The following is a 26,738-nucleotide window of genomic DNA, read 5'->3' on the forward strand; positions in this document are numbered from 1 at the left end:
GCTCGTGAACGCTGGCGATGGGCTGTGGCGTTGGTTCGTTCTCTCTCTCGCTCGGTTTGGCTCTTCCTTCCTCTCTCTCTCTCTCTCTCTCTCTCTCTCTCTCTTTTTCCGGAAACACTTTGAAGTGAAAATAGGTACTGAAAATAATTTCAGTTGGGCAACGGAAAATTTGGAAGTGATTTACCGAAAAATAGAATTTTCCGGAATAGCCAAACACGCGAAAATGTGGAAAACCATTTCCGGAAATGGTTTACTCCCAATTCAAACGCAGCCTTAGGGAGTCAAGAGTAAATATAAGCACATGTTGAACATAAATTGGTAAGGATCATGATCAATTAAAATGTGACTCAACAGGTCATGATCAATACCAGCTAAAGAGCTGAATTCTCCTTGTTTTACAGTAAGAAGATAGGCATTTAAGGCAACGGAAGAATTAAAATGTACAAGCAAAATCTTTAGCTTACACATATTACATTTGATAGAATGAGAAACTTTTTGAATAAATAATACAAGTAAAGAACATTTAGTATATAAGTGTAAAGAACATAATCAAAATCCTACATTTTCCTTGAATTGAATAAATCATTTCCTCACATAAATTTGAACAAATCATTTCCTCACATATGCTGAGGAGGTTACAAGATTGAGAAAGTGTAGGCCTAGATAGAGGAGAGAACTAACTTCGAATTGGAGTTGGAACGTGATCGAATATGAAGGCATTATTCAAAGTTATTTTATCACACAGAGAGAATGGTTTTGTGTGTGAGAAGAGAAATATAATAAGGTGGTACTTGGTGTGTTTATTATTATTTTTTTCCATATAACTAGGACTACAAGGTAATCATGTTTATCATTTTCTCAACCAAAAAAAAGAGTATGGGGTGATCATGCTTATCCCAAAATCTTTAAAAAAAGAAAAAACAGAAACATACAAACAAACATTTATACTCTTCGAAAAAAAATAAAGACTAATTGTACCAATGTACAAATTGTAATTGGCTAATTGTCTATTGGATAGTGATTCATCTGAAAGAATAGAGAAAGCGTTCTTAATCTATAATTTTTCAAAACCCATGGATTAGGAATACATTGTGAGATGGAACAAATAATTGTCATGATGAAAGCTGTAAATTTTCATTTTCATTTTAATTTTTTTATATACTCGAAAAGGTTTTGAATTTAATACTCACCATTTATACCATTGTATTTCATAGTGCCCCAACTATTATTTTTAGGATCTTTGTTCTATTAGTTATATGCTCTGAATCTGATTGGGGCATCTAATGAATACCCCAAGTAAGATCCCCTTTAAAAGGCAGGCAAACAATATCCAACCTGGGCTGATAAAACTTCATAAATTTACTCATTGCACCTAACTATTGGTGGATTTGTATCGTAGAGGAAAGAAAATGCACAAACAAACTGGTCCGGTGTTATTGAAGGAAACAACAAGGAACAATCAATGCATGCATTACCAATAACCCCAGAAAAAAGAGAGTCCTTACTTTTTGTGAGGTGATCGGAGCGACGGATCGAGGCGGAGATGGAGCGATGGAGCGAGACGGAGATGGAGTGATGGAGCGAGGCGGAGACAGAGCGAGAGGGATTAAGAGTGATAGTGACGACGACTGCGACGGAGTGAGATGATTGAGAGAGAGACTGAGAGTGAGAGTGTGAGAGAGACTGAGAGTGAGAGTAGAGTGACAGAGACCGAGTGAGAGTGTTTTGAACTTAGTTTTTTCTTTTTGAATGGGACAGTGACGGCGACAGTGACGGAGCGAGATGACTGAGAGAGAGACTGAGATCACAGTATGAGAGAGACTGAGAATGAAAGTAGAGTGACAGAGACTGAGTAGTGTTTTGAACTTAGTTTTTTTCTTTTTGAACTTCAGTTTTTTTCTTTTTAGTCCGTGCAACGAGGGACGTGTGGAAAGGAAAACGACTCTAGCGGACTCGTTTTTTGGGCTCATAAAACGACTCTAATGGACTCAATTTCTGGTCTACGTGGACACTTTTAGTCACCTCATTTGTTGTTTAAAAAAGGAAACTTGAGTCCAATATACTCGATTTTATAACCCAAAAATCGATTCATCTAAAGTCAAATTGTTAAAAAAGAAACATGATTAAAATGTTGCCTAACTAATTATATTGTTTAGATTTTATAGTTATTTTATAAAAAAATCCGCCTTGGCCCGGTACAACTGCAAACTGCAAAACCTTACAAAGCGACATAGACTAAGGAAAGCAAATAGCCTCAATCGCCCTCAGGCGACCAATTCAATTCCAAGAAAAACGAAACCCAAACAGGCAGCTTTCCTCCACGAATGACAAATCTGATCTGATCTGATCTCGAAATGTCGTCGTCGTCGTCGTCGTCGATGTTTGTGGAACTGGAAGACTTCGGTCAGACGGTAGACCTGACTCGGCGGATCCGTGAGGTATTGTTGAACTACCCGGAGGGTACGACGGTGCTAAAGGAGCTCATTCAGAACGCCGACGATGCAGGCGCTACCACCGTCCGACTCTGCCTGGACCGCCGTGTCCACCCTTCCCAGTCCCTCTTGTCTGACTCACTCGCCCAGTGGCAAGGCCCCTCACTCTTGGCCTTCAACGACGCCGTTTTCACTGAGGACGATTTTCTTAGCATTTCCAGGATCGGTGGGAGTGGTAAGCACGCCCAGCCCTGGAAGACCGGCCGATTCGGGTATTCTCTCGTAATTCTTTCTTACAACTGAGGTTTACTTTCTTTTTTTGATCCTCGAAAATGTGATTACTCTCCGTCCAGTTCCAGTAGCTAGCTTACTTACTCACTCACTTTTACAAAATAGCAATGGCAATAATGGGAACTCCCCAAACCCACACCTTTACCTTTGCGTCAAGAAGAAAGTTCTAATCCATGTGGTCCGGTCCAATAAGACTCATCTACTATTATATTATTTAGGACTGAATCAAGATTCATGAATTTGATAAATGCATTTTGAGAGCTTCCCTGGCTATGGCTAACGCTCCCCAATTATTAGACTAAATAAATGGTTTGAAATCAATGCTCCTACTTTATTTATTTTGGGATGAGGCCAACAAAAATTGCTTTTTCATGAAAAGCCCAAAAAGTATTCATTACATCTTCTTTTATCACTTCCCATCCCAAAAAGTTTTAAAGAAAGCAATAGATTAGAGAAGCCATTAGGGATTGACACTTAATTACCATTTGAGTTTTTTAATTTCTAACCAAAATGTATCTACACTATCCTGGGTCTTGAAAAATAATCCTCCTAACTGATGCCTCCATACTTCTGTTTCCTTATTAACTGAATGATCAATCAAACCAATCAGGTTTGTGGAACATTCTCTCTTTTCATAAGAAGTAGGGCCATTTATCTGTCCAATCCCTGTTGGTATTGGGCTGTAAGGGAATTGCTACTACCTAGTAGCACCTTAGGCCTACTAATGGGACAAGTGGAGAGTCTTCCAGCAAGTCTCCTTAGATTTGACAAGTGGAAACACTTGGAACCCTCATCTCTCATATTCATTCACTGTGATAAAGAGCTTATTTTTGAAATTGGGTTAGAGACATGAATTAGGTTTTGACTATTGGTTAATCTAGTCGCTAACTACTGGATGAGTTTTCCGAAAAAAAAAAAAAAATTATTTATTAGTTGGAGTAGTAAGCAAAAATGTATGAAAAAAAAAATGATATTGAAAGAAATAGCACAAAGTTTTATTACTTAAGCTGAAGAAAACAATGTTGTATTATTTTTTATTTTTGTTGTATATATAGTTATATATAAGATAGATTGTAATATTATATACCAAAAGGTACCTATTGAAAGGTCATAACCCTTTAAATTGGATATACCAAAAGGTGTCTATTAAAAGGTCATAACCCTTCATATTGGATATACCAAAAGGTGTCTATTGACTATAAATGTGCCTATTGAATGAAAAAATGTCTATTGACTGAAAATGTGTCTGTTGACAAAAAATGTGCCTATTGAATGAACAAGTCCTTATTGACTAAAAATGTGCCTTTTGAAGAATGAAAAGGCACAACTGTTCATTGTTTTTAAATATATATGTGGCATAAATTTATACAGCCACATGGCGCAATAAGGAGTGGCAAAAAAAAAAAGTCAAACGTTTCACTTTTATATTATATATAGATAGATGGGTTTTGCCAGGTTTTTGCTACGTATGCATTTCAACTTCCTCCACTGTTGTTGCTTTTCATTTTTTTGATCATTGGTTGAGTTTGCTTTTTGTGATGTTACTGTGCTGTCCCTTGCCTTTTAGCACCGCTGCATAAGAAATGTTTTTGGAGGAAGGAATTATCATCCTTTGTATTTAGGGACTCATAAAAAGTTTTAACTTAATATCCATGGCTTCTGACTGGTGTAACCAAATCACTATATCCTATCTACCTCCACCACATCTAATATGTTTCCACATGCCTACCCCATGAGTTGCTTACTTTTTTGAGCAGCATCCTCCACATGAACTCCCATGCCGCTGTAACCATTGCCCTAATAGGGCTTTGAAAAACCAAAAATATTCCATTACTTATCAACCAAAAAAAAAAAAAAAAAAAATGAAAAGATTTCTAACACCCAATCCCCATATTTAATAGGGGCACAAACCATATTCTAATTTACATAGGTGATATTTAAATTTATTGCCAACACCTCCTCACAGAGAATCCTGTTGTACTAATTTCTTGAAGTCTATTTGCTATATCAACAGGAGGAGGAAAATAAGAGAATTTTTTTTAAGCTATAGCTAATATGCTCTTAATTAAAGTTTCCTCCTTCCTCCTTAAAAAAATAAATAAATTAAGATTCAACCTCTTGTGATTCTTACAGCTTGTCGATCTTCTATCCAAAAGAGAGAGAAGTACTGCCAGTCTTTATCTTATATATGTATTTTTTGATAAGTAATAAAGATGTATATTCAAGAACACCACCTCATGTAGAAAGACATAAGGCAAAGGTAAAGGAATACAGAGAAAGAAGATAAAAACAAAAAGAAAAGATACTAATTACAAAGGAGAGAACTAAGGAACATAGGTAGAGAATCACTAGAGGTGAGTCCCCCAGCCTTAGACCAGTCAAAAAGGGAGCCACTGAATGAAGCCAATAACTGGTTGTCGGAGCTTTCCATGTCCTTAAACGTCCTCCAATTTTGTTCCCTCCAAAGACACCACATTAAGCAAAGTGGAACTAAATTCCAAATTCTAGACGAATGCTTTCCAAGCCAATTCCACCAACCAAAGAAAGTCTCCGCAACTGATCTTGGCAAAACCCATGCAATCCCAAATGATCTAAACACCAAACTCCACAACCGGTAAGCCTTACCACAATGCAGTAGCAAATGATCCACAGTCTCCCCATTACAACAACACATAATGCCCTAGTCAACAAAGTCAATCCCTCTATCCCCTCAAATTGTCACCTGTAAGAATCTTATCCCATACAGCCGTCCACACAAAAAAATAAACACGCCGAGGAGCCTTAACCTTCCAAACTCCTTTCTAAGGAAAGATAATGGGTAATGGATCTCTTAACTTATTATAAAACGATCAGATATCAAAATCCCCATTCTTCGTCAATTTCCACCTCATACGGTTTCCATTCTCCGTTGGAGGTAAATTGGAACCAAAAGTACGAAGAAATGCATGATGCATCCACAACACCCATTTCCCAATCATTTGGTCTCCGACTGAAATGGACATCCCAGCTTCTCCGATCTCCTATCCCCAACTGTTCAAGAGAAAAGGCCACTGATGCCTCTTTATTGGAGGCAATCCCATACACAACCGGAAAGGTCAATTGAAGTGGAGAATCCCCACACCATTCATCTGTCTAAAGCTTCACTCTATCCCCCACCCCTACCTCAAACCGAACATTTTTACTAAAAACCTCCCAACCCATTCGGATGCTTCTCCACAAACCACGTCCATGTATTGCTCTTTATATATGTGAAAATTCAAAATGTTTTTTAATGCACTATTTTACTATAGCCCCGATAAATGTTTGGTTTTGTTTCTGGATGTCAGAATCGGTTGACTTGTGCTACTTATGTTCCATCTCTAGTACTAGATATTATCTTATTACAGCCTAATATTGGCATAATTTCTGGGATTTGAATATTTCTTCTTACTTTATTTTGATGATTTGCCTTTCTAGGGTTGGCTTCAACTCGGTGTATCATTTAACTGATCTGCCTTCGTTTGTCAGTGGCAAGTATGTGGTATTATTTGATCCTCAGGGTTTTTACCTTCCTAAGGTTTCTGCAGCCAATCCCGGAAAGCGAATTGACTTTGTTAGTTCTTCAGCCATATCACTGTATAAAGACCAATTCTTTCCATATTGTGCTTTTGGTTGTGACATGAAAATGCCTTTTGCTGGAACTTTATTCCGTTTCCCTTTGAGGAATGTAGATCAAGCAGTCAGAAGTAAGCTTTCGAGGCAAGCGTACTCAGAAGATGATATCTCTTCCATGTTTGTTCAGCTGTATGAGGAAGGAGTGTTCACACTACTCTTTCTCAAAAGTGTTATGTGCATTGAAATGTATGTGTGGGATGTTGGAGAACCTGAGCCAAGGATGCTTTATTTGTGCTCAGTGAGTTCTGCAAACAATGATACGGTTTGGCATCGGCAGGCATTACTGAGGTTATCAAAGTCAGTTAATTCTACCAATGGCGAGATGGATGCCTTTTCATTGGACTTCTTGAGTGAAGCTACGATTGGAACCCAATGTGAGAAGAGGATGGATAGTTTTTATATAGTGCAAACAATGGCTTCAGCATCTAGTAGAATTGGTTCTTTTTCTTCTACTGCATCGAAAGAATATGATATTCACTTGCTGCCATGGGCATCAGTTGCAGTATGCACATCAGATGATTCATTGAATGTAATTCTCAATATTCAGTCTTCTTATTGCAAACATCTCTCTCTCTCTCTCTCTCACACACACACGCACACAAAGTGACATATAGAATGTCTCAATTTGGTGCAATTTTGGCTAGTTGTTTGGGTACAAGTTTGAGCCTTTTTCAAATACAAAGATATATATTTTAGGCTTAGTTGCCATGTTATATGCATCTGTCCTACATGAATGTGAACCTTTTAGAAATCTTTCAATTCTATATCTTGTACACTGTTACCATCCTACAGGATTTTGGAACTTTTCAACTGTTTATCTCGTGTTGCAATCTAATTGCTGTTTTTTAGGATCCTTTCAACTGTATATCTTGTGCATTGTTTCAATCTAATTGGCTTTAGATTGATTGTACAAGCTGTGTATAATGCCTCTTAGTATTTTAAATATATACAGTTATCTTATATATCATATCTTTCTACCCCTGCTTTTTACTTTGGTTGTTTCAATTGCCTTAATGATTTGCCATTTGGCTTATGGTTTAGCAAGAAAGAGCATTTGATGAACCTGTCCTGTGAAACTTTAGAGGATGTTTTCTTTCATTCGTTTATGAAGACTATGATGTTGTGCAATGAAAAGAAGAATGAGAAACCAAATGATGTCTCCTCCTCTCGTAAGTAATGGATTCAATCCAGCAAGGGAAACTCTGTTTAACCCCTCTCACCTTCCCCTGTCTCAACTTGGCACACCCCACCACCACACCACCACCCCCCCCCAAAAAAAAAAAAAAAAAAAAAAGGTAAAATGGGAAATATATCATGAATGTATTTATTTCAATGTGATACAAAAGTGAGATGTCTAAAACGATTCAAATAGGAAATACGTGTACTGGTTAGGTATGCTTTAAAATTTTATTATTCGTGCTAGTTTTGCATGGTAGTGTAATTGGCCTTTGCCTTTTATTACATCCATTTTAAAGAGCCTGATGCTTTTGGATAAGAGTTGATCCTCATGATAAATTCTCATTGAGAGTGGTCATTTTCTTCCTTTCTTTTCTTTTCCTTTCTCCCATGAGATTGGCCAAAGGTACTTTGGGAAAGCCTTTAGAGAAAGATGGCAACAGTATGTCTCTCCTTTACTGTTATTAAACATCTTGGCTGAAGTTTAATAAAAAGCTTGCTCGGTTGGGTGTGCTAGTGCCAGGTCGTCTTGTTCCACTTGCTGGCTGATTCACTAGTTCGCCATATAAGCTGGAGAGGATGAGGTGGGCTGGTCTTTAGATTGTGTTAAACCTGTTGAGTTAAGCTTGAAATATTAGTTCTATGAATTACCTGTGTCATAGGGAAGAAAACTAGTATTCCATGATTACTTATATAATAAAAAATATCTATTAGAATCTCCAAATATCTGCTCAAAAAGTGGCAATCCCTTTGCTGTGCTAATATAACACCATTTTTCAAGCAAAGCATGAGAACTCAATTTTTTTTCTTACAATTGCCTGGTGCACACTCCACTAGCCTGAAATATCTTTTTTGTCCACAAGTATTTGTTTCTGATTCAATTTTTATATTTATTTACAACAATTATATTGCTTTTCAATTTTCCCGACTATTTATTTACATTTGCTTGGTGCATGCTCAACTTAGGCTGTTAGTTCAGGTTTCCTGAGTTAAGTATGTTCTTGTGGAGCTTATTTCTAAGAGTTTAGTTTAGAAGGTTGATTTTTTCTGTCTTAATACTCCACTAGCCTGAAATATCTTTTTTGTCTACAAGTATTTGTTTCTAATTCAATTTTTATATTTATTTACAACAATTATATTGCTTTTCAATTTTTCCGACTATTTATATACATTTGCTTGGTGCATGATCAACTTAGGCTGTTAGTTCAGGTTTCCTGAGTTAAGTATGTTCTTGTGGAGCTTATTTCTAAGAGTTTAGTTTAGAGGGTTGGTTTTTTCTATCTTAATATTCTTGTTCTTTTATGTGCATTGTTTGTGGGGCTAATCAGCCAATTACTATTGAAAAAACCCACAACTTACTGCTTTTAGTTAGTTATTTTCTTGTTTTGGATCTCTTTTTTCTTTTCTTCCCCTCCCTTTTCCTCTTCTTTTTTAACCTATATTCAAAGAAATTCTCATATAATTACTATGATTTTTAACAGAATAATGTTCTAAAGCGTGGCCAAGCATTCTGTTTCCTTCCGCTACCTGTAAGAACTGGATTGACTGTCCAAGTTAATGGGTACTTTGAGGTCTCATCTAACCGTCGTGGCATTTGGTATGGGGCTGACATGGACAGAAGTGGGAAAATCCGTTCTATGTGGAATAGGCTTCTTTTAGAAGATGTTGTGGCCCCCACTTTCACACAATTGCTGCTTGGTGTGCGAGGGTTGCTAGGTCCAACAAATTTGTACTATTCTTTATGGCCCAATGGTTCTTTTGAAGAGCCATGGAATGTCTTGGTCAAGCAGATATACAGAAATGTTCGTAATGCTCCTGTTTTGTATTCTGAACTTGAAGGTGGAAAGTGGGTTTCATTGGATGAAGCTTTTCTATATGATGAGGAATTTAGTAAAAGTAAGGAACTCAGTGAGGCCCTGGTGCAGCTAGGAATGGCTATTGTTCATTTACCCAATATTTTATTTAATATGCTTCTCAAAGATGCTTCTGATTTTAAGCAGAAAGTGATCACTCCTGATGTGGTACGCCATTTTCTTAGGGGATGCAAAACTCTTGTTTCTTTAGGCAAACCTTACAAGCTTGTACTCTTGGAATATTGTCTTGAAGACATAGTAGATGATGAAGTTGTTACATTTGCATATAATCTACCATTACTTCCTTTGGCAAATGGTGATTTTGGATTATTGTTAGAAGCTTCAAAAGGAATTTCCTATTTTGTTTGCAGTGAGTTAGAGTACATGTTACTTCAGCAAATTTCTGATAGACTAATTGATCAGAATATTCCTCTCAATATACTGAATAGACTTTCTGGTGTTGCACGGTCATCAAGGTCAAATCTTGTTTTTTTCGGTGTTAATTATTTCCTTCAGTTATTCCCTAAGTTTGTACCTGCTGACTGGAAATATAAAAGTAAAGTGTTATGGGACCCAGATTCTTGTTGTAATCATCCAACTTCATCATGGTTTGTGTTATTTTGGCAATATCTTCAGAATCAGTGTGAGAACTTATTGTTGTTTGGTGATTGGCCTATCTTGCCATCCACATCTGGGCACCTGTACAGAATTTCTAGACAATTGAAACTGATCAATGCAGTAAAACTTTCCATTGAGATGCAAGACATACTTGTTATGATTGGATGTAAGATACTAAGCCAGAATTATGGAGTTGAACACCCAGATTTATGTCACTATGTATGTGATGGTGATGCTGCAGGTGTTTTGGAATCCATATTTGATATTGTCTCTTCAGAGGTTGGCAGCATAGTGCAAACTATTCATATTCTGGGAGTAAAAGAGAGGGATGAGCTTCGTGGATTTCTTCTTGATCCAAAATGGTATGTTGGAGAATGCATGGATGATTCCAACATAAAAAATTGCAAGAAGCTTCCTATTTATAGAGTCTATGGTAGAGGATCTGCTCAAGATTTCCAATTTTCTGATCTAGAAAATCCTCAAAAATATTTACCACCATTAGATGTCCCTGAATACTTTTTGGGAGGTGAGTTCATTGTTGGCTCTTCAACTGGTGAAGAAGAGATTCTGTTGAGGTATTATGGAGTTGAGAGAATGGGGAAGGTGTATTTCTATAGACAACAGGTGTTCAATAGAGTCAGGGAGTTGCAACCTGACATTCGTGACAGCATCATGCTCTCTGTTTTGCAAAACCTACCACAGTTGTGTGTTGAGGACTCATCTCTCAGGGAATGCTTGAGAAGTTTGGAATTTGTCCCAACCTGTAGAGGTGCTCTAAGGTGTCCTGATGTGCTGTATGATCCTCGTAATGACGAATTATATGCATTACTTGAAGACTCTGATAGTTTCCCTTGTGGCCCTTTCCAAGAATCTGGCATTTTGGACATGCTACTAGGTTTGGGCCTTAGAACATCTGTATCTCCCGAGACAGTTATACAAAGTGCTCGACAGGTAGAACGATTAATGCATGAAGATCAGCAAAAGGCATATTCAAGAGGCAAGGTACTCCTCTCCTACTTAGAAGCTAATGCTATGAAGTGGCTACCCAGTCCAGCAAATGATGATCAGGGAACAGTGAACAGAATGTTCTCACGAGCTGCAACTGCATTCAGACCTCGCAACTTTAAATCTAACCTTGAAAAGTTCTGGAGTGATCTGCGGATGATCTGCTGGTGCCCAGTTTTAGTTTTTGCGCCTTTTCAAGCATTGCCATGGCCTGTTGTGTCAGCCATGGTTGCTCCCCCCAAGCTTGTAAGATTGCAAGCAGACTTGTGGATTGTTTCTGCTAGCATGCGAATATTGGATGGAGAATGCTCTTCCACAGCACTATCGTATAGCCTTGGATGGTCTTCTCCACCAGGTGGAAGTGTGATTGCTGCACAACTACTTGAGCTTGGAAAAAATAATGAGTTGGTGAAAGATCAGGTTCTTAGGCAGGAATTAGCCATGGCAATGCCAAGAATATACTCAATATTGACAAGCTTGATTGGCTCAGATGAGATGGACATTGTAAAGGCTGTTCTTGAAGGTTGTCGTTGGATATGGGTGGGAGATGGATTTGCAACAATGAACGAGGTAGTCCTGGATGGCCCACTTCATTTGGCTCCATATATACGTGTTATTCCTGTTGATTTAGCAGTTTTCAGGAATTTATTTTTAGAACTTGGCATTCGAGAACTGTTGAAGCCCAGTGATTATGCTAATATTCTGTGTAGAATGGCAGTGAAAAAGGGTTCCACTCCTCTTGATCCACCAGAAATCAGAGCAGCCATACTGATTGTGCAGCATCTATCTGAAGCTCATTTCCGTGACCAGCAAGTTAAGGTCTATTTACCTGATGTTTCAGGCAGACTATTTCCTGCCAGTAACTTGGTTTATAATGATGCCCCCTGGTTGCTTGGCTCAGAAGATCCTGATAGCTCATTTCACGGTGTGTCAAATTTGACATTAAATGCAAAGAGAACAGTTCAAAAATTTGTTCATGGGAACATATCCAATGATGTTGCTGAGAAACTTGGTGTCTGCTCGCTTTGTAGAACCTTGCTAGCTGAAAGTGCTGATTCAATGAATCTGAGTTTGTCTGGAGCTGCAGAAGCTTTTGGACAGCATGAAGCTTTGACGACTAGGCTTAAACATATACTTGAAATGTATGCAGATGGACCTGGGATTCTATTTGAGCTGTTGCAAAATGCAGAGGATGCAGCAGCTTCTGAGGTGATCTTTCTCTTGGATAAAACTCAATATGGGACTTCTTCTGTTCTCTCTCCTGAAATGGCAGATTGGCAAGGCCCTGCATTGTACTGTTTTAATGACTCTGTTTTCAGTCCACAAGATCTTTATGCAATCTCACGCATTGGTCAGGAAAGTAAACTAGAGAATCCTTTTGCAATTGGAAGATTTGGGCTAGGTTTTAATTGTGTCTATCATTTTACAGATATCCCCACATTTGTTTCTGGGGAAAACATCGTTATGTTTGATCCTCATGCTCATAATTTACCTGGGATCTCCCCATCCCACCCTGGCCTACGAATTAGATTTGTGGGTAGAAGAATTTTGGAACAATTTCCTGATCAATTTTCTCCATACTTGCACTTTGGTTGTGATTTACAGCATCCATTTCCTGGTACATTATTCCGTTTCCCACTTAGGACTGAGAGTGTTGCTTCCCGAAGCCAAATAAAGAAAGAAGCATATGCTGCTGAAGATGTCATCTCTCTTTTTACTTCTTTTTCTGAGGTTGTGTCTGATGCTCTGCTTTTTCTGCGTTTTGTGAAAACTATCTCTGTTTTTGTGAAGGAGGGACCTGGACATGAAATGCAGCTTATACGTCGTGTGGACAAACGCTGCATTAGTGATCCTGAAATCCAATCCAATGCACTACAGGACATGTTCAGCTTTATTAATGGAAAACAGCATAGTGGGATGGATAAAGATATGTTCCTGAAGAAATTGAGCAATTCCATGGATGGAAATTTGCCATATAAATGGCAAAAGATTGTTACTACGGAGCACAGTTCATCTGGCGATGTATCGCATTGTTGGATGACCACTGAATGTATAGGTGGTGGGCGAGCTAAAAGCCCTTCTGTAGCATCTAATGATAAGTTCCATAATTTTATCCCTTGGGCATGTGTTGCTGCATATTTACATTCTGTCAAGGTTGATAAGAAATTGAATGTCCCAAAGACAGAGGATTCTTTTACTCCTGATTTGTTTCAGCTTCCTACAGCTTCCACTCAAAATAGGAAGGATTTTGAAGGCCGTGCCTTCTGTTTTTTACCACTGCCAATTAGCACTGGTCTTCCAGCACATATTAACGCTTATTTTGAATTGTCTTCAAATCGTAGGGACATCTGGTTTGGTAATGACATGGCAGGTGGTGGAAAAAAACGGTCAGACTGGAATATTTACATCCTTGAAGATGTTGTTGCCCCTGCTTATGGTCATCTGCTTGAGAAAGTTGCGCTGGAGATTGGCCCTTCTGATTTGTTCTTTTCATTATGGCCAACAACAGGATTAGAACCTTGGGCATCAGTTGTACGGAAACTCTACAATTTTGTTGCTGATTTTGGTGTTCGTGTATTATTTACCAAAGCCAATGGGGGGCAGTGGATTTCAACCAGGCAAGCTATCTTTCCTGATTTTACTTTCCCCAAGGCACATGATCTTGCTCAAGCATTGTCAGATGCTGGTCTACCTCTTGTAATTGTTTCTCAGCCACTGGCAGAGAGATTTATGGAATTTTGCCCTACATTGCATTTCCTTACACCACAGTTCTTAAGGACTTTGTTGATTCGGAGAAAATGTGGATTTATGGACCGGAATGCAATGATTTTGACCCTTGAATATTGCTTGCTTGACATAAAAGTACCTATTCAGTTTGATAGCCTGTGTGGTTTACCGTTGTTACCTCTTGCTGATGGTTCATTTACAACATTTGACAAGAAAGGTTTTGGTGGAAGAATCTATATTGCACAGGGGGACGAGTATGGTCTTCTCAAGGATTCAGTTCCAAATCAACTAGTAGATGGCAGAATCCCAGAATTAGTTCACGGGAAGCTATGTGACATAGCCTTTGGTGAAGACTCAAATATTTCCTTTCTATCATGCCATCTACTGGAGAAACTCTTTTTGAAATTACTTCCAGCAGAGTGGCAGCAAGCAAAACAGGTCACTTGGACCCCCGGGCATCAGGGTCATCCAAGTTTAGACTGGATAAAACTTCTGTGGGGTTATCTGAAGTCATCGTGTGATAACCTCTCTGTGTTTTCTAAGTGGCCTATTCTGCCTGCTGGGAGTAATTTTCTCTTGCAACTAGTTGAAAATTCAAATGTGATTAAAGATACTGGGTGGAGTGAGAACATGTCCTCTCTGTTGCTGAAAGTAGGATGTCTGTTCTTGAGGCGTGACCTGCCAATAGATCATCCACAGTTGGAAAGGTTTGTGCAGCCACCAACGGCAACTGGAATATTAAATGCGTTTCTGGCAATTGCTGGTAAGCCAGAGAACATTGAGGGGCTTTTTGATGATGCATCAGAAGGGGAGCTGCATGAACTTCGGAGTTTTATTCTTCAGTCCAAATGGTTCTGTGAAGAGCAAATGGAAAACATACATATTGAAATCATCAAATGCCTACCTATGTTTGAGTCGTATAGAAGTAGAAAGCTAGTAAGTTTGAGTGAACCTATCAAATGCCTTAAAACCAGTGGTGTACGTGAGGTTCTTTTGAATGATGAATTTGTACGCACAGAATCAGAAAAGGAAAGAATTATTTTAAGAAGGTATTTGGAGATTAAAGAACCCTCTATGGTGGAACTCTACAAAGATTATGTGCTCAACCACATGTCTGAGTTTGTTTCACAGCAGGAAGCATTTACAGCCATTTTACATGATGTGAAACTTTTGATTGAAGATGATATTACTATCATACCTGTACTTTCTGCAACACCTTTTGTTTTGGCAGCAAATGGATCTTGGAAACAACCATCCAGGTATTATATTTTATGAAATTCTTGGTTCTAGATTATTAAATTTTTGTATCTATGTAGGTGGTAGTGCTTAGTTGAACCTTTGTTTGGCTTCTATTTTTCTTCCTATTCCATTCAGAAGTCAGAACATTAGAACCAAGTGGGTTCCTACATCATATAGTAATAAACTAATAATGTTCAATGTGTTACTTTTGTAAGGAACCAACCTGGTTTTTTGTGCAGTAACCAATATTCTTTGCCAGCGAGTTAGCTTATTTATGCATGTGTTCATGTGAATGTTTTTAATAAATGAAATGTTCAATAAATTTTTAACATTTGTCAGTTGAATACTTTTGAATTGAATCATAATATGAAAATAAAATAATTCTGGTTTGACATTTATGTTTTTTATATTAGGTTAGGAGTAGTTCTTGCTTTTGTGGGTTCATCACTGGGTTGTCCTATTTTGAGAAGAAAATGAAAGAAATATTCTATTCATGTCCTCCCCAATCCCCCTCCCCCCTCCCCTCCAAAAAAGAAAAGAAAAGAAATTAAACCCCGCTATATCCTATTTTGAGAAGAAAATGAAAGAAATATTCTATTCATGTCCTCCCCAATCCCCCTCCCCCCTCCCCTCCAAAAAAGAAAAGAAAAGAAATTAAACCCCGCTATAATTTCTCTTATCAATTTTGCTGTACTCACTATTATGATAAAAAGAGACATGAAATAATCCACTCACCTTTTAGAGGGGTATATCTTCTTCCCTCTTGCCAATCATTCTCCATTCTTTAAATTTTGCCAACAGTTAAGCTAAATGTTATAGGGAGGGAGCTCACGTTATGGCCTAGAACTCTAGATAATGCCTTCACTTCTAGAACTGCCCCCACTAGCACGATTTCACTCTTACTGAGGTTCACCCTTGATCCTGTAATAACCTTTTCTTTGTTTATTTAATAATTTTTTTGATACCTGATCCTGTAACAACCTCAACATATAATAAAACACATCGCAGGCTTTGACATGCTTCAGTTATCTCATGTCAGATTAATACTCCTTTGATCCTTTGATTATTTCCCGACATGAAGGACTTCTAGTGGAAGGTTGAGTAACTCATGTTCATTAAGTTGAATGCTTTGGCTTGTGAGAAAGTTTGCCAATTCCATCTTTCTCTTATAAATTGCAACCTATTGAAATTAGGGGTGTTAGTGCCTGTTTGGTTCAGTGTTTTTGGGGGAAAAAAATACCTTTGCGATTTCAAAATGGATTTTTTTTTTTCATTCATTTTTGGGTATTTGGTAAGATTTCCAAGTTGCGCCTTTCCAAATCACAAACAACCAAAAAGTGCTTTTTGGTATTGGACCATCTGAGGTGGAATTCCAAAATGCACGGTTGCATTCCATGTAACTGTTGATTATTTTGCATATTGTCCCTGTATTACCCTTAGCTTTTTTTTGAATCCCTAATTTTACCCAAGTCTCTAACAACAAAAAATACGGTTAGTAAAAGAGACTCATTGGGCGGAGTGGGGGAGTTGAAAGTTGTGATGCCCAAATTTGATCGATTGTGTGATATATATGGGTGTGTGATAAGTCTCACATCGGGTATTTATTGAGTAAATCTGAGTTTTATTAACAGCTACAAAGTGCTTCAATTGTGACTAGTCCTTTTGGAATATAACACAGATGTGGCTAGTGTTTTTCCTTGGGTCGTTACTTATAAATATCAGAGCCGGTCCGGTAACCTTGTGTGGGCTCGGAGACACTACCTATCAAAATGGGCCCAACGAGGACGTTAGGGATTTAAGTAGGGGAGATTGTGATGCCCCAATTTGATTGATTGTGTGATGTGTGTGAGTGTGTGATGAGTCTTACATCGGGTATTTACTAAGTAGATCTGAGTTTTATTAACAACTACAAGGTGACTTAATTGTGACTAGTTCTTTTGAGGTGTAGTATAAATGTGGCTAGCGCCTTTCCTTGGGTTGTTATAGAAGTGGCAGCATAGTGGAGGAAATCGTTGGAGATGGAAGGTCAGATTGGAGTTGTAAAGGCTGAGACTTGATTTGTGGGTTTGGTTGAGGATGTCATGGTGGGTTTTATGTGTGAGATTGAAAGATAAGGCCTGTAACTATGGCATGATGCAGTGCTGCTTTTCATTTGGGGACAGAGAGAGAGCAAGAGAAAGACTTGTGTGGTTGTGTCTGTGTGTGGAGGAGGAAAGTGAAGAAGAGGAAAATAAGAAGATGAGGATGAAGTGAAAGAGTAGATCTGTGGATGAGAAAAAGAAAAGGAAAAAGAAAAAAGATTAAAAAAAAAGGGTTTTGAGATTGTGGATGAGAAAAAGAGAGAAGGAAAAAGGGGAAAAAAAAAAAAAGGTTTTTGGGTTTGGGAGTTAAGCAACGTGAAAGACATGCATTCAGCAAAAAAAACAAACACGGGCACATCAAATTTAAAACATGAAATTTAATTACAAATTTAAAAGGAAAAAAGAATATAGCTACAAACTATTTCACAACTTCTTTGTTATAATTGTGATGTGGCATAGTGGGAGTGGTAGAGAAAAAATTGTGGGTTCATGAGTAAGTGGTAGACAACCACCCGCAGTTTGCCACTTCAGAATTGTGAAAAAAAATTGTAAAATAATTTGTGGTCCTAGAAGAACCACTCAATTTAAAAGATAAGTATTAATAAAATTCTATTTTAAAGAGATTCAGTCTACCAATATTATTGGTTTTTAACTTTAAAGATAATAATTTTTTTTTTTTTCACCATGAAAAATGCAAATCCACTTGCTATTTTACAAAATCTTTTATTAAGAGGGTCATTTATTATTACCATGAAGTCATTAATTATTATTATTATTATTATTTTTTGATAGGTAATCAGAAATCTATTATAAATGAGAAAAAAAAAAATGAAAAGTACAAGAAGTTCATGATGATGAACAAGAAGAAGAAAAAGAAACAATCAGCATAGCAAACATAGGGTAGTCAGGAAACTAAGCTAAGGGAAGACATAAACTCAGAGAAAGAAGAACAATCAGTAAAACCCCAATAACGAGACCACTCCAAAAGACTACGTTGGCATAAAACCTTTAACTCATCCAATGTCTTCTCCTTGTCCTCAAAGGAACAACGATTTCGTTCCAACCACACAATCCACATTAAGCACCCTGGAACCAAATTCCAAATGTTCAAATTATGCTTTCCAAGCCACTGATGCCAACAAGATAACAAACCCGCTATTGATCCTGGCATAACCTAATGAATACCAAACGCCTAATCATAAAGGTCCATAAGGAATGAGTAACAGGACAATGAAGAAGAAGGTGGTCTACTGACTCCCCATCACAACAACACATGCAACACCAATTAGCCAAAGGGTGACCCTTAAGCATTAGATTATCTAAAGTAAGGATCCGACCATGTGCAACTATCCACAAAAAGAATGCCACGCACTTAGGAATCTTTGGTTTCCAAACACCCTTCTAAGGAAACAAAGAATTTGAAGCACCCCGAATCGCATGGTAGTAAGACCAGGTGTTAAAAGCTCTATAAAACCTTAAATTCCACACTCTAACAGTACCCCCTTCTGGAATCTACAAAACTTCAGAGATACAAGCATGCTTGACCGCTGAACACATATAGAGCTTAGGATAGAGATCTTTTAGAGTATCATCACTAATCCATCATGCCAAAAGCGGATACGAGTGCCTTCACTCACTACAAAGGACAGATGCTTAGAAAAGCTCTCCCATCCTTCATTAATACTTCTCCATAGACCACACCCATGAGTCCTCCTGCAACCATTAGTACTCCACCCATCTTGACCCTCACCATATTTTGTGGAGATAACTCGCCGCTAGAGATGGGTAACTTCATAACCATATCTCCATAGCCATTTCCCTAATAAAGCTTGATTGAATGGCACCACACTTCTTATCCCTAAACCACCCATCTCAACGGGTAAACACACCTTTTCCTAAGCCACCAAAGGATATTTGAAACTCCCCTCAGAAGACCCCTAAAGAAAATTCCTTTGAATACTTTCCAATCTAGCAGCCATAGCTTTAGGAATAATAAAAAGAGATAAAAAATACGTTGGGAGACTTGAGAGAGTACTCTTTAGTAATATGAGCCTACCACCCTTAGATATATAGAGATGCTTTCACCCAAATAACTTCTTCTCCATTTTCTCCAAAATAGGATTCCAAATTGAAGTTGTCTTAAATGAAGTTCCCAACGGCATCCCTAAGTATTTCGTAGGCTAACTGCCCACTCTACATTGAAGAATATTAGCCAATGCATCTAGATTATTCACCTCCCCAACAGGGACAATCTCACTTTTCCTGACATTGACCTTCAAACCCGTAAAGGCTTGAAAACAAGACAACACCAACCTTATGTACAGCAGCTGATCCCTAGAGGTATCACAAAATAAGATAGTGTCATCAGCAAATAGTAGATGGGAAATACGCACACCAACATAGTTAACAGCTCCCACATGAAAACCCTGAATAAGATTACACTCCTTTATCTTCTTCAAGAGTCTACTTAAAACCTTCATTATCAAGAGAAACAAAAGTGGGTATAGTGGGTCCCCTTGTCTCAACCCATGAGAGCTTCCAAAAAATCCTTCAGGGGATTCATTTACCAGGATTGAAAAATGGACAGATGTAACACAAGCCTTAATCCACCCCCTTCATTTCAACCCAAAACCCATCTGGCCCAACAAATAAAACAAGGTCTCCCAGTTCACATGGTCATAAGCTTTTTCAATATCAAGCTTGTAAACCACACCCGGTATTCTGCTCTTCAACCTGCTATCCAATCATTCATTTGCAATAAGCATTGGATTCAGAATCTGCCTTCTGCCAACAAACGAATTTTGAGTCTCAGAGATGAGATTTTCCAAAACCACTCTCAGCTTATTAGCCAACACCCACCAAATTGATGGGGCGAAAATCCTTAATGTTAACGGCATTACACTTCTTAGGAATTAAAGTGAGGAACGAAGTATTCATAGACCATTCAAACATAGAGTGCCGATGAAAGTAAAAAAAAAAAATCCATGACATCCTTTTCCACAACACTTCAACATTTGTGAAAAAAAGCCATGGTGAAACCATCAGGACCAGGGGTTTTATCACCCTCCATCTCCCTTAATACCTAGATGACTTCGTCCTTCGTGAACTCCTTCTCTAAGGATAACCGTCCCTCTTCAATACAAGCAAAATCTAATCCATCCATAATAGGATGCCCCATCTTAGTTTCCTTATACAACCCTTGATAAAAGAGAACTAATTAAGAGCATGCATCAGACTCATCCTCATAAAGAACACCATTCACCTCAATCCTTTTAATTTGATTAGCATTTCTATGAGAGTTTGTTAATCTATGAAAGAACTGAGTATTATTATCGCCCTCCTTCACATACAAGGCCCGAGACTTTTGTTTCCAGAAGTCTCCTCAAGAGAAGCCAACTGTTCTATGTCTCCTTTGAGTTGAAGGCAACGAATCTGTTCCTCATTTGAAAGACCCACCAACTCCTCTCTCACATCTAAACCCATTAGCTCAGTCAGCATGTTCTTCTTCCTAAAAGCCAAATCACCAAACTCCTCTCTGTTCCACTTTTTTAAATTTGCTTTCAGAGCCTTCGATTTTTGTGCCAAGATGAAACTTGGAGAGCCCGCAAAACTGTATCTATCCCACCATTGCTTAACTCTATCAACAAAGCCCTCTACTTTCAACCACATATTTTCAAATTTAAAGGCACTTCGACCACGTCAAACAACACCAGCTTCCAACAAAAGAGGGCAATGGTTTGAAAGAACATGAGGAAGCACCCGTTGGGATACATTCTCAAAGTGCTCCTCCCAATTAAGAGAAACCAAAGCCCTGTCAATTCTAGACATAGAGGGAAGACCAGAATCTCTAAACTAAGTGAAGGAGGCCCCTTTTAAAGGTAAATCAACTAGAGAATTTTTTTCTATAAAATCTGAGAAAGCGAACATAGCTGGGCTATAAGACTCACAACCAAGCCTTTCACTTGGGTACCTGATAATATTGAAATCACCTACCAGATACCATGCTATGGGCCACATGGCACGCACTTGTGATAACTCCTCCCACAAAGTAGACTGCTGTCCATTGTCATTAGGGCCATACACACCTGTACAAGCCCAAACAAAGTCATCCACCACTCCTCTTAGTAATACACTGACAGAAAACTGTCCTACAATGACACCCAACTTCTCAAAAACCCTCTTATCTCAAATTAGCAAGACTCCTCCCGAAGTCTACATAGCATCCAAAACAGACCAATCAATGAAAGGACTCCCCATAAACTCTGAACAAAAGCAACATCGATAGAAGATACTTTCGTTTCTTGAAAACATACAATATCACATTTCCACTCTTTTAGAAGATTCTTACAAACCTCTCTCTTCTGAGGATTGTTAAGCCCCTGACATTCCAAGAAAGTAGTCGTAAAGTCATTTAAAACTACCAACAACCCCCAAAGCAGTTGAAGAAGCTCTGCTCCTACTCCTAGCAGAGACACCATCATAATTAACATAAGAAATAAGCCCCTTAAGCTCCCTGAGACTTCGTGACCCTGAGTTTATTGCTTAGACACCCCATCGTCATTCACCTTGAGACATTCCTGTTCTAGAATGCGAAATAGAGCCAAACATTGAGCTTCATGTTTCACAATAGGGAAACCCACCATTTTACATAATTTTTTCATCAACTGGGACACCCAATCCGAGGTTGGCCTAAGCTCAGACACCTGTGTTCTCTCTATAGGATCTTGAACTAGCAAACCCTTACTGAGATATTAGGTACCCACCGAGACAGAGGTTCACATTCCAACACACAATTATCTCTCTCCACTGCCACTACCATTGGCATTCACCCCACTGGTTTCCCACGGTAGAATGTGAAGCCTAGAATCAGTTTGAACTTCCCCAATAGAATCCACTAACCTCTGTTGCGTCATATCGTCATGAGGACTACTCCGTTCTTCTTCATGAGTTTCCCTTTCCCCAAACACAGCTTCCATCCCATTACCCAAGTTTGAGAGAGGAGAAAAACTATTTTGAACCACCTATGGATGCCGACAAAGGATCGGTGACACCTCTTTTAGAATTGGAGGCTCAATCACTACCATTGTCGAGCTAATCACCATATCACCGGTGAACCTAGAGTCCCGAGTACCTAGTCCATGAGTTACCTCGGCACCAGAGCCCGTGAACCCAGAAAAGACAGCCTTGTCGGGGTCGAGATTGACTATATCAGAGCTGCACCTTGCCACCGATTCTTTTCCACTCACTGGAGCACCACCAACTCTCATCGGCATCAACCCATTGCCACTTGAGCTCACACCCACTTGTCTCTCTAACGGAAGTGGATTCTCCATCGGCTTCAGAGCTTGAGACCCCAGCACACACACTGGTTGGGCTACGAGTTCAGGTATAAAACTCTGACTGTGGGCTGGGTTTACCAAAGTTTGGCATTGGTGTGGCCTCCAAACAGATTTGTGCTTGGCTGTAAAAAAAGGGCTAGGGGAAATATTATTAAGACCAGTGGGCTTTATAGGTTGCACCACTTTTGGGCCCACTTCATTAACCTCAGACCACACTATAGCCCATCTCCCATCTTTCCTACGCACCATACGCATAAAAAGATCCAAGGTTAGCTTAGCTTTTATCTCGTCACTTTCAATTCCATTTATAGTTGACATAATCTTCACCCCAAGTTGCTCCGTATCCCGGTTATTACAGCCGAGATCCGACAAAAGCTTCGCCCCAGGTTGCTCCCTCTGTCCGAGGATACTTTTCTTGCAGGTATCACAGTTGTTACGGCTGAAATCTGACAAAATCTTCTCCCCAAGTTTCTCCCTCTGTCCTAGAATACTTTCCTTGTAGGTATGACTGTTATTCCGGCTGAAAACTCTAGGATTTTGAGCCAATGTAGTTTTAATCTTTCCTTCTTCTCCTCCACCATTGGTGTTTTTCTGTTTCCCTGCCACCACCAACACATAGGATATTGAGGCATCACTATTGGGAATACCTATGGTTGCTTGCTTGGGAGCTAGAGACTCTGGGTCTATCGCCTTTCTCAGGTGTAAACCAAACCCTCTCCAGCCACTCCCTGAATTCCCTTTTGGCACCACTATACCCTCTCCAGCCACTCCCTGAATTCCCTTTTGGCACCACTATAGAACCCTTACAACGACCATGAATGAGTTAAGATATTAATAAGAAAGAGCCATAAGTGTTGGAACCCAATTGAAGAATAGAACATTTGTCACCCTCACGGAAAGATATCGCAAACTGACCACGAGACTGTCCAGAGATCAGTTCTTCCACATTGCGCAACAATCTCTTTGCACTTCCTTTTCCCATAAAAATTGATCTTAAAGAATCTCTGCCTCTCATAAATACGAAGCTGGTAAAACATACCACCTTCCTCAACTAAAAACTCAAATGTTTTTGATTGAACGAAGAAAAAAATAGAGCCTCCCATATTGAAAAAGAAATCAACATAAACACACAAGAAAACCAGCCTAGCTTCCCACAGATTGGCACAAGCAAAGTCCGACTTGCTTAACACATGCAAGTCGGACTTAAAGAATCTTAGTCATGAATCCTTTCTGATAAAGAAAGAGATTCATTCTACAACTTGAATTGAATATGGAAAAAAGCTTAGATCTCGTTTTATTATTATTATTATTATAATTAAGAAGGTTTTATCACATGAATGAATTCTTGAAAAAAAAAAGAAAAAAAGAAAAGAAAAGAAAAGAACACAATATAAAGAATTCCTTATATATATGTATAGTCATTTTTGGTAATTTATACCTCAAACCACAATTTTGATAAGTGCTACCTAACATTCAGCTTTTTCAAAAAGCAATTTCTGATAGCTTTTACCAAACACTCTGCTTTAAAAAAAAAAAAAAAACAAAATTTCATATTGCACTTTTTAAAACCACAATTTTTTCAAAATGCTTAACTTTACCCTTAATTGGTTGGTGCCCCAGTTTTGGGGGAGTTTTTTTCCCCATCACTTTTACCTAGTCCGTTTTCCAAAATGCCAAACCACTACTGTGCTGCGGAGGTCTCATAGTTGAGTTTCATGTGGCAGCTTATGTTGGTACAGTGGGTTGGTGGCCATGGAAGTAAGAGAAGTAAAAATGGGACTGCATATAAAACACGTTTAAGAGTCGGTGACTGCCTGTCATAGGTCAAATTGAGGAATTTGTCTACATGTGGATGTGGTGGGTTAAGGTTTAGGAGGATTTGTGGAAATATAATTTAGAGTTGCTGAAGAAAAGAGTTATGGGTTGTGTGACTGATCAAGTAAAAAGTTATGGGATTGTGTTAGGAACTAAAAGTTGGTTTGATGAGTTATTTGACGGCTATTTGGAAGAAAAAAAAAAGTGATTTTTATGGTGTTTAGGTGCTTTATGAACAGTACCATCAGAGGGAGAAGAAGAAAAGAGATTGAAGAGAGAGAAAAAAAAAATCACACATAGGCCAACATGTCTCAATGTTTGAAGTACTCAATAATTTTATTAATTAACTTTCATCTACTTTGAATACATTGGGCACAAATATATATAAAGATTCTTTCTTGTTGACTAGTATGTTGACTAGTAAACTAAAACCTAATAAAATGATAACTTGGACCCAAAGAAAATAAACCTAAGATACTGAGGATCTCCTAGAAGATACTAGGCTCAACTAAATTACCAACTCTAATTTTGGGTTAACTCTACTCTACTCCCCTTTCTCCTCAATCCAAACGAACCCTCAATTAGCAAGAATTGCGGGAATTACAAATATGCCTCTGAGTATAAAATTGACCATAAGTAATAAAATAAAACCCAAATAAAAAACTGTTTTAACCCTAAGTGACTTATACTTAGACTTTTAAAACCACATGACTTTATATTCCACAAGAGCAAAATTTTTACACCAATTAGACTTTATACGTGGACCCCATAAAATAGTTCTTGAATAGGCGAATTTACAAAGTAGAACAAAACTTAGGTATAGTACCTTAAGTGTTGTTCCTTAGGTTACTCTTTTAAGATTTAGCCGTGTGACAATTTAAATAAAAAATACACTTCCATCCCATGAGAAAAAATTCACATGGTTAAATCTTAAAAGTAGAACGTAAAGAATAACACCTAAGCACTGTAACTAAGTCTTGCCCTACAAAATAATAGCAAATTAATCTTCCATGGGTGCAGATGTAGTAGTTGCAGACGTTAAATAAGACTAGAGGGTGAACCTTGGTGGACAAACTTTCTAAGGATGGTGCAAATTGCAATATGGTGTGCTTGCTCCCTATCATTCTTTGAGCTCGAGATTGGTCTAGATTGTTAGGGTAGAGAGAGGTCAAAGGAGAGTCAATCTTAGGGAGGGGGGAGGGGGTTGGTTGGTTGGTTTTTGTTGGGTTTCCAACACTCTCTCTCTGAATTGAGAGTGTTGTTTTGGAAATTACCACCTCGCTGCATAGCTATACTTGTTGGAAACCACCAGATTAGAGGTGTTTGTTTTGGTTTTCTTGGTTGGTGAAACAGTCCTAGTTGAAGTCACTCCTAGGCATCATGGTGGGTCCTTTTACCTTTTGACATTTCTTAGCTCCTTCAAGAGGTTTGGTTGTGCCCTATTGTCATTTAGGTCATAGATACAAGTATAACTTCAATCCAAGTTGTTCTCCACATTTCAGAAGAGGCAAGGAACTGAAAGTACACCTTTTATGTAGTCTACTATCTCTTTGTTTGTCCCACATTACTAAGGGTCCGTTTGGTTAGAGTAGTGGAAAAGTGAGAGTATAGAAAATAGTAGGAGGATGAAAAAGTGAGAGGAAAGAAAAGATTTTAATTTTCCTTCTTTTTGTTTGGTTAGGAGTGAAAAAGTAGAAAGATGGAAAAAGTGAGTTTGTATAAATTTACTCATATATCCTTGTTAAAAAATGCTGCCCAATTAAAACAAAAAAGTGACAAACAACCCAAAAAAAAAAAGAAAAAGCAATCACCCAATTATGTCCACATTAAACAAAACAAAAAAGTAACACATTTATTTAGCAAAAAAATTGTGTATGTGCAAATGGATGAAGGACAAAAATAAAGGGTAAACAAAGTAATGGGACAAAACGAAGAAGAAAAAAAAAAAAAAAAGTAATTTTCATCTATTAAGCAGCCTCATTTTCTTCCTTCAATTTTCTTTCCATTTTGGGGGAAAAACTTTTTAGTGGGCTTAGATAGAAAACACTTGGGTCCCACCATTTATTTTCCTTCCTCCTCACCTAACCAAATACACTCCAAAAAAGTTTTCCTTTCTATTTTCTCTTCAAAGTTTTCCATCCACCCTATTTCACCTTTAAACAAACACACCTTAACTAATTCCAGAGAAAGAAAATTTTATTTAATTTATTTTTGATTAATTTTAGAAGTCAATTTTGTTTTCATTAGTTAATTGGATATTATTTTGTCTCACTAGTCAATGGATATTAATTGGATATTAATTTTCATTAGTTAATTTATTTTGTTTTCAAGAATACATTTTTCATTCAATAATTGTTTTCATAAGTCAATTAGAATTAGGGATAAGATACAATAGTCTATTAAGGACAATATTGTACTCAAAAGTTACACAGTTTGCTTGATTAATAAAATTTTTGTGGAAATTTAAAATTTTCCCAGTGGTTTGGTGTTTATTCCAGCCAACCTTAG

The 26,738-nt window shown here is 38.1% G+C and overlaps 1 protein-coding gene across 1 annotated transcript in view; it reads left to right on the top strand.

Annotated features, from left to right (window-relative positions):
• Window positions 1-2,186: 2,186 nt before the first annotated feature.
• LOC112034549 (uncharacterized) overlaps window positions 2,187-26,738 on the top strand; it is a 62,943-nt gene continuing 38,391 nt past the window's right edge. The window contains exons 1-3 of the mRNA XM_024067362.2: window positions 2,187-2,704; window positions 6,180-6,906; window positions 9,035-15,015. Coding sequence (XP_023923130.1) covers window positions 2,355-2,704; window positions 6,180-6,906; window positions 9,035-15,015 — 7,058 coding nt within the window. The 5' untranslated portion in view covers window positions 2,187-2,354. The remainder of the gene's footprint in view (window positions 2,705-6,179; window positions 6,907-9,034; window positions 15,016-26,738) is intronic.

This window comes from Quercus suber, unplaced genomic scaffold (genome assembly GCF_002906115.3).
Source record: "Quercus suber isolate HL8 unplaced genomic scaffold, Cork oak 2.0 scaffold_136, whole genome shotgun sequence".
Classification (NCBI taxonomy): Eukaryota; Viridiplantae; Streptophyta; class Magnoliopsida; order Fagales; family Fagaceae; genus Quercus; species Quercus suber.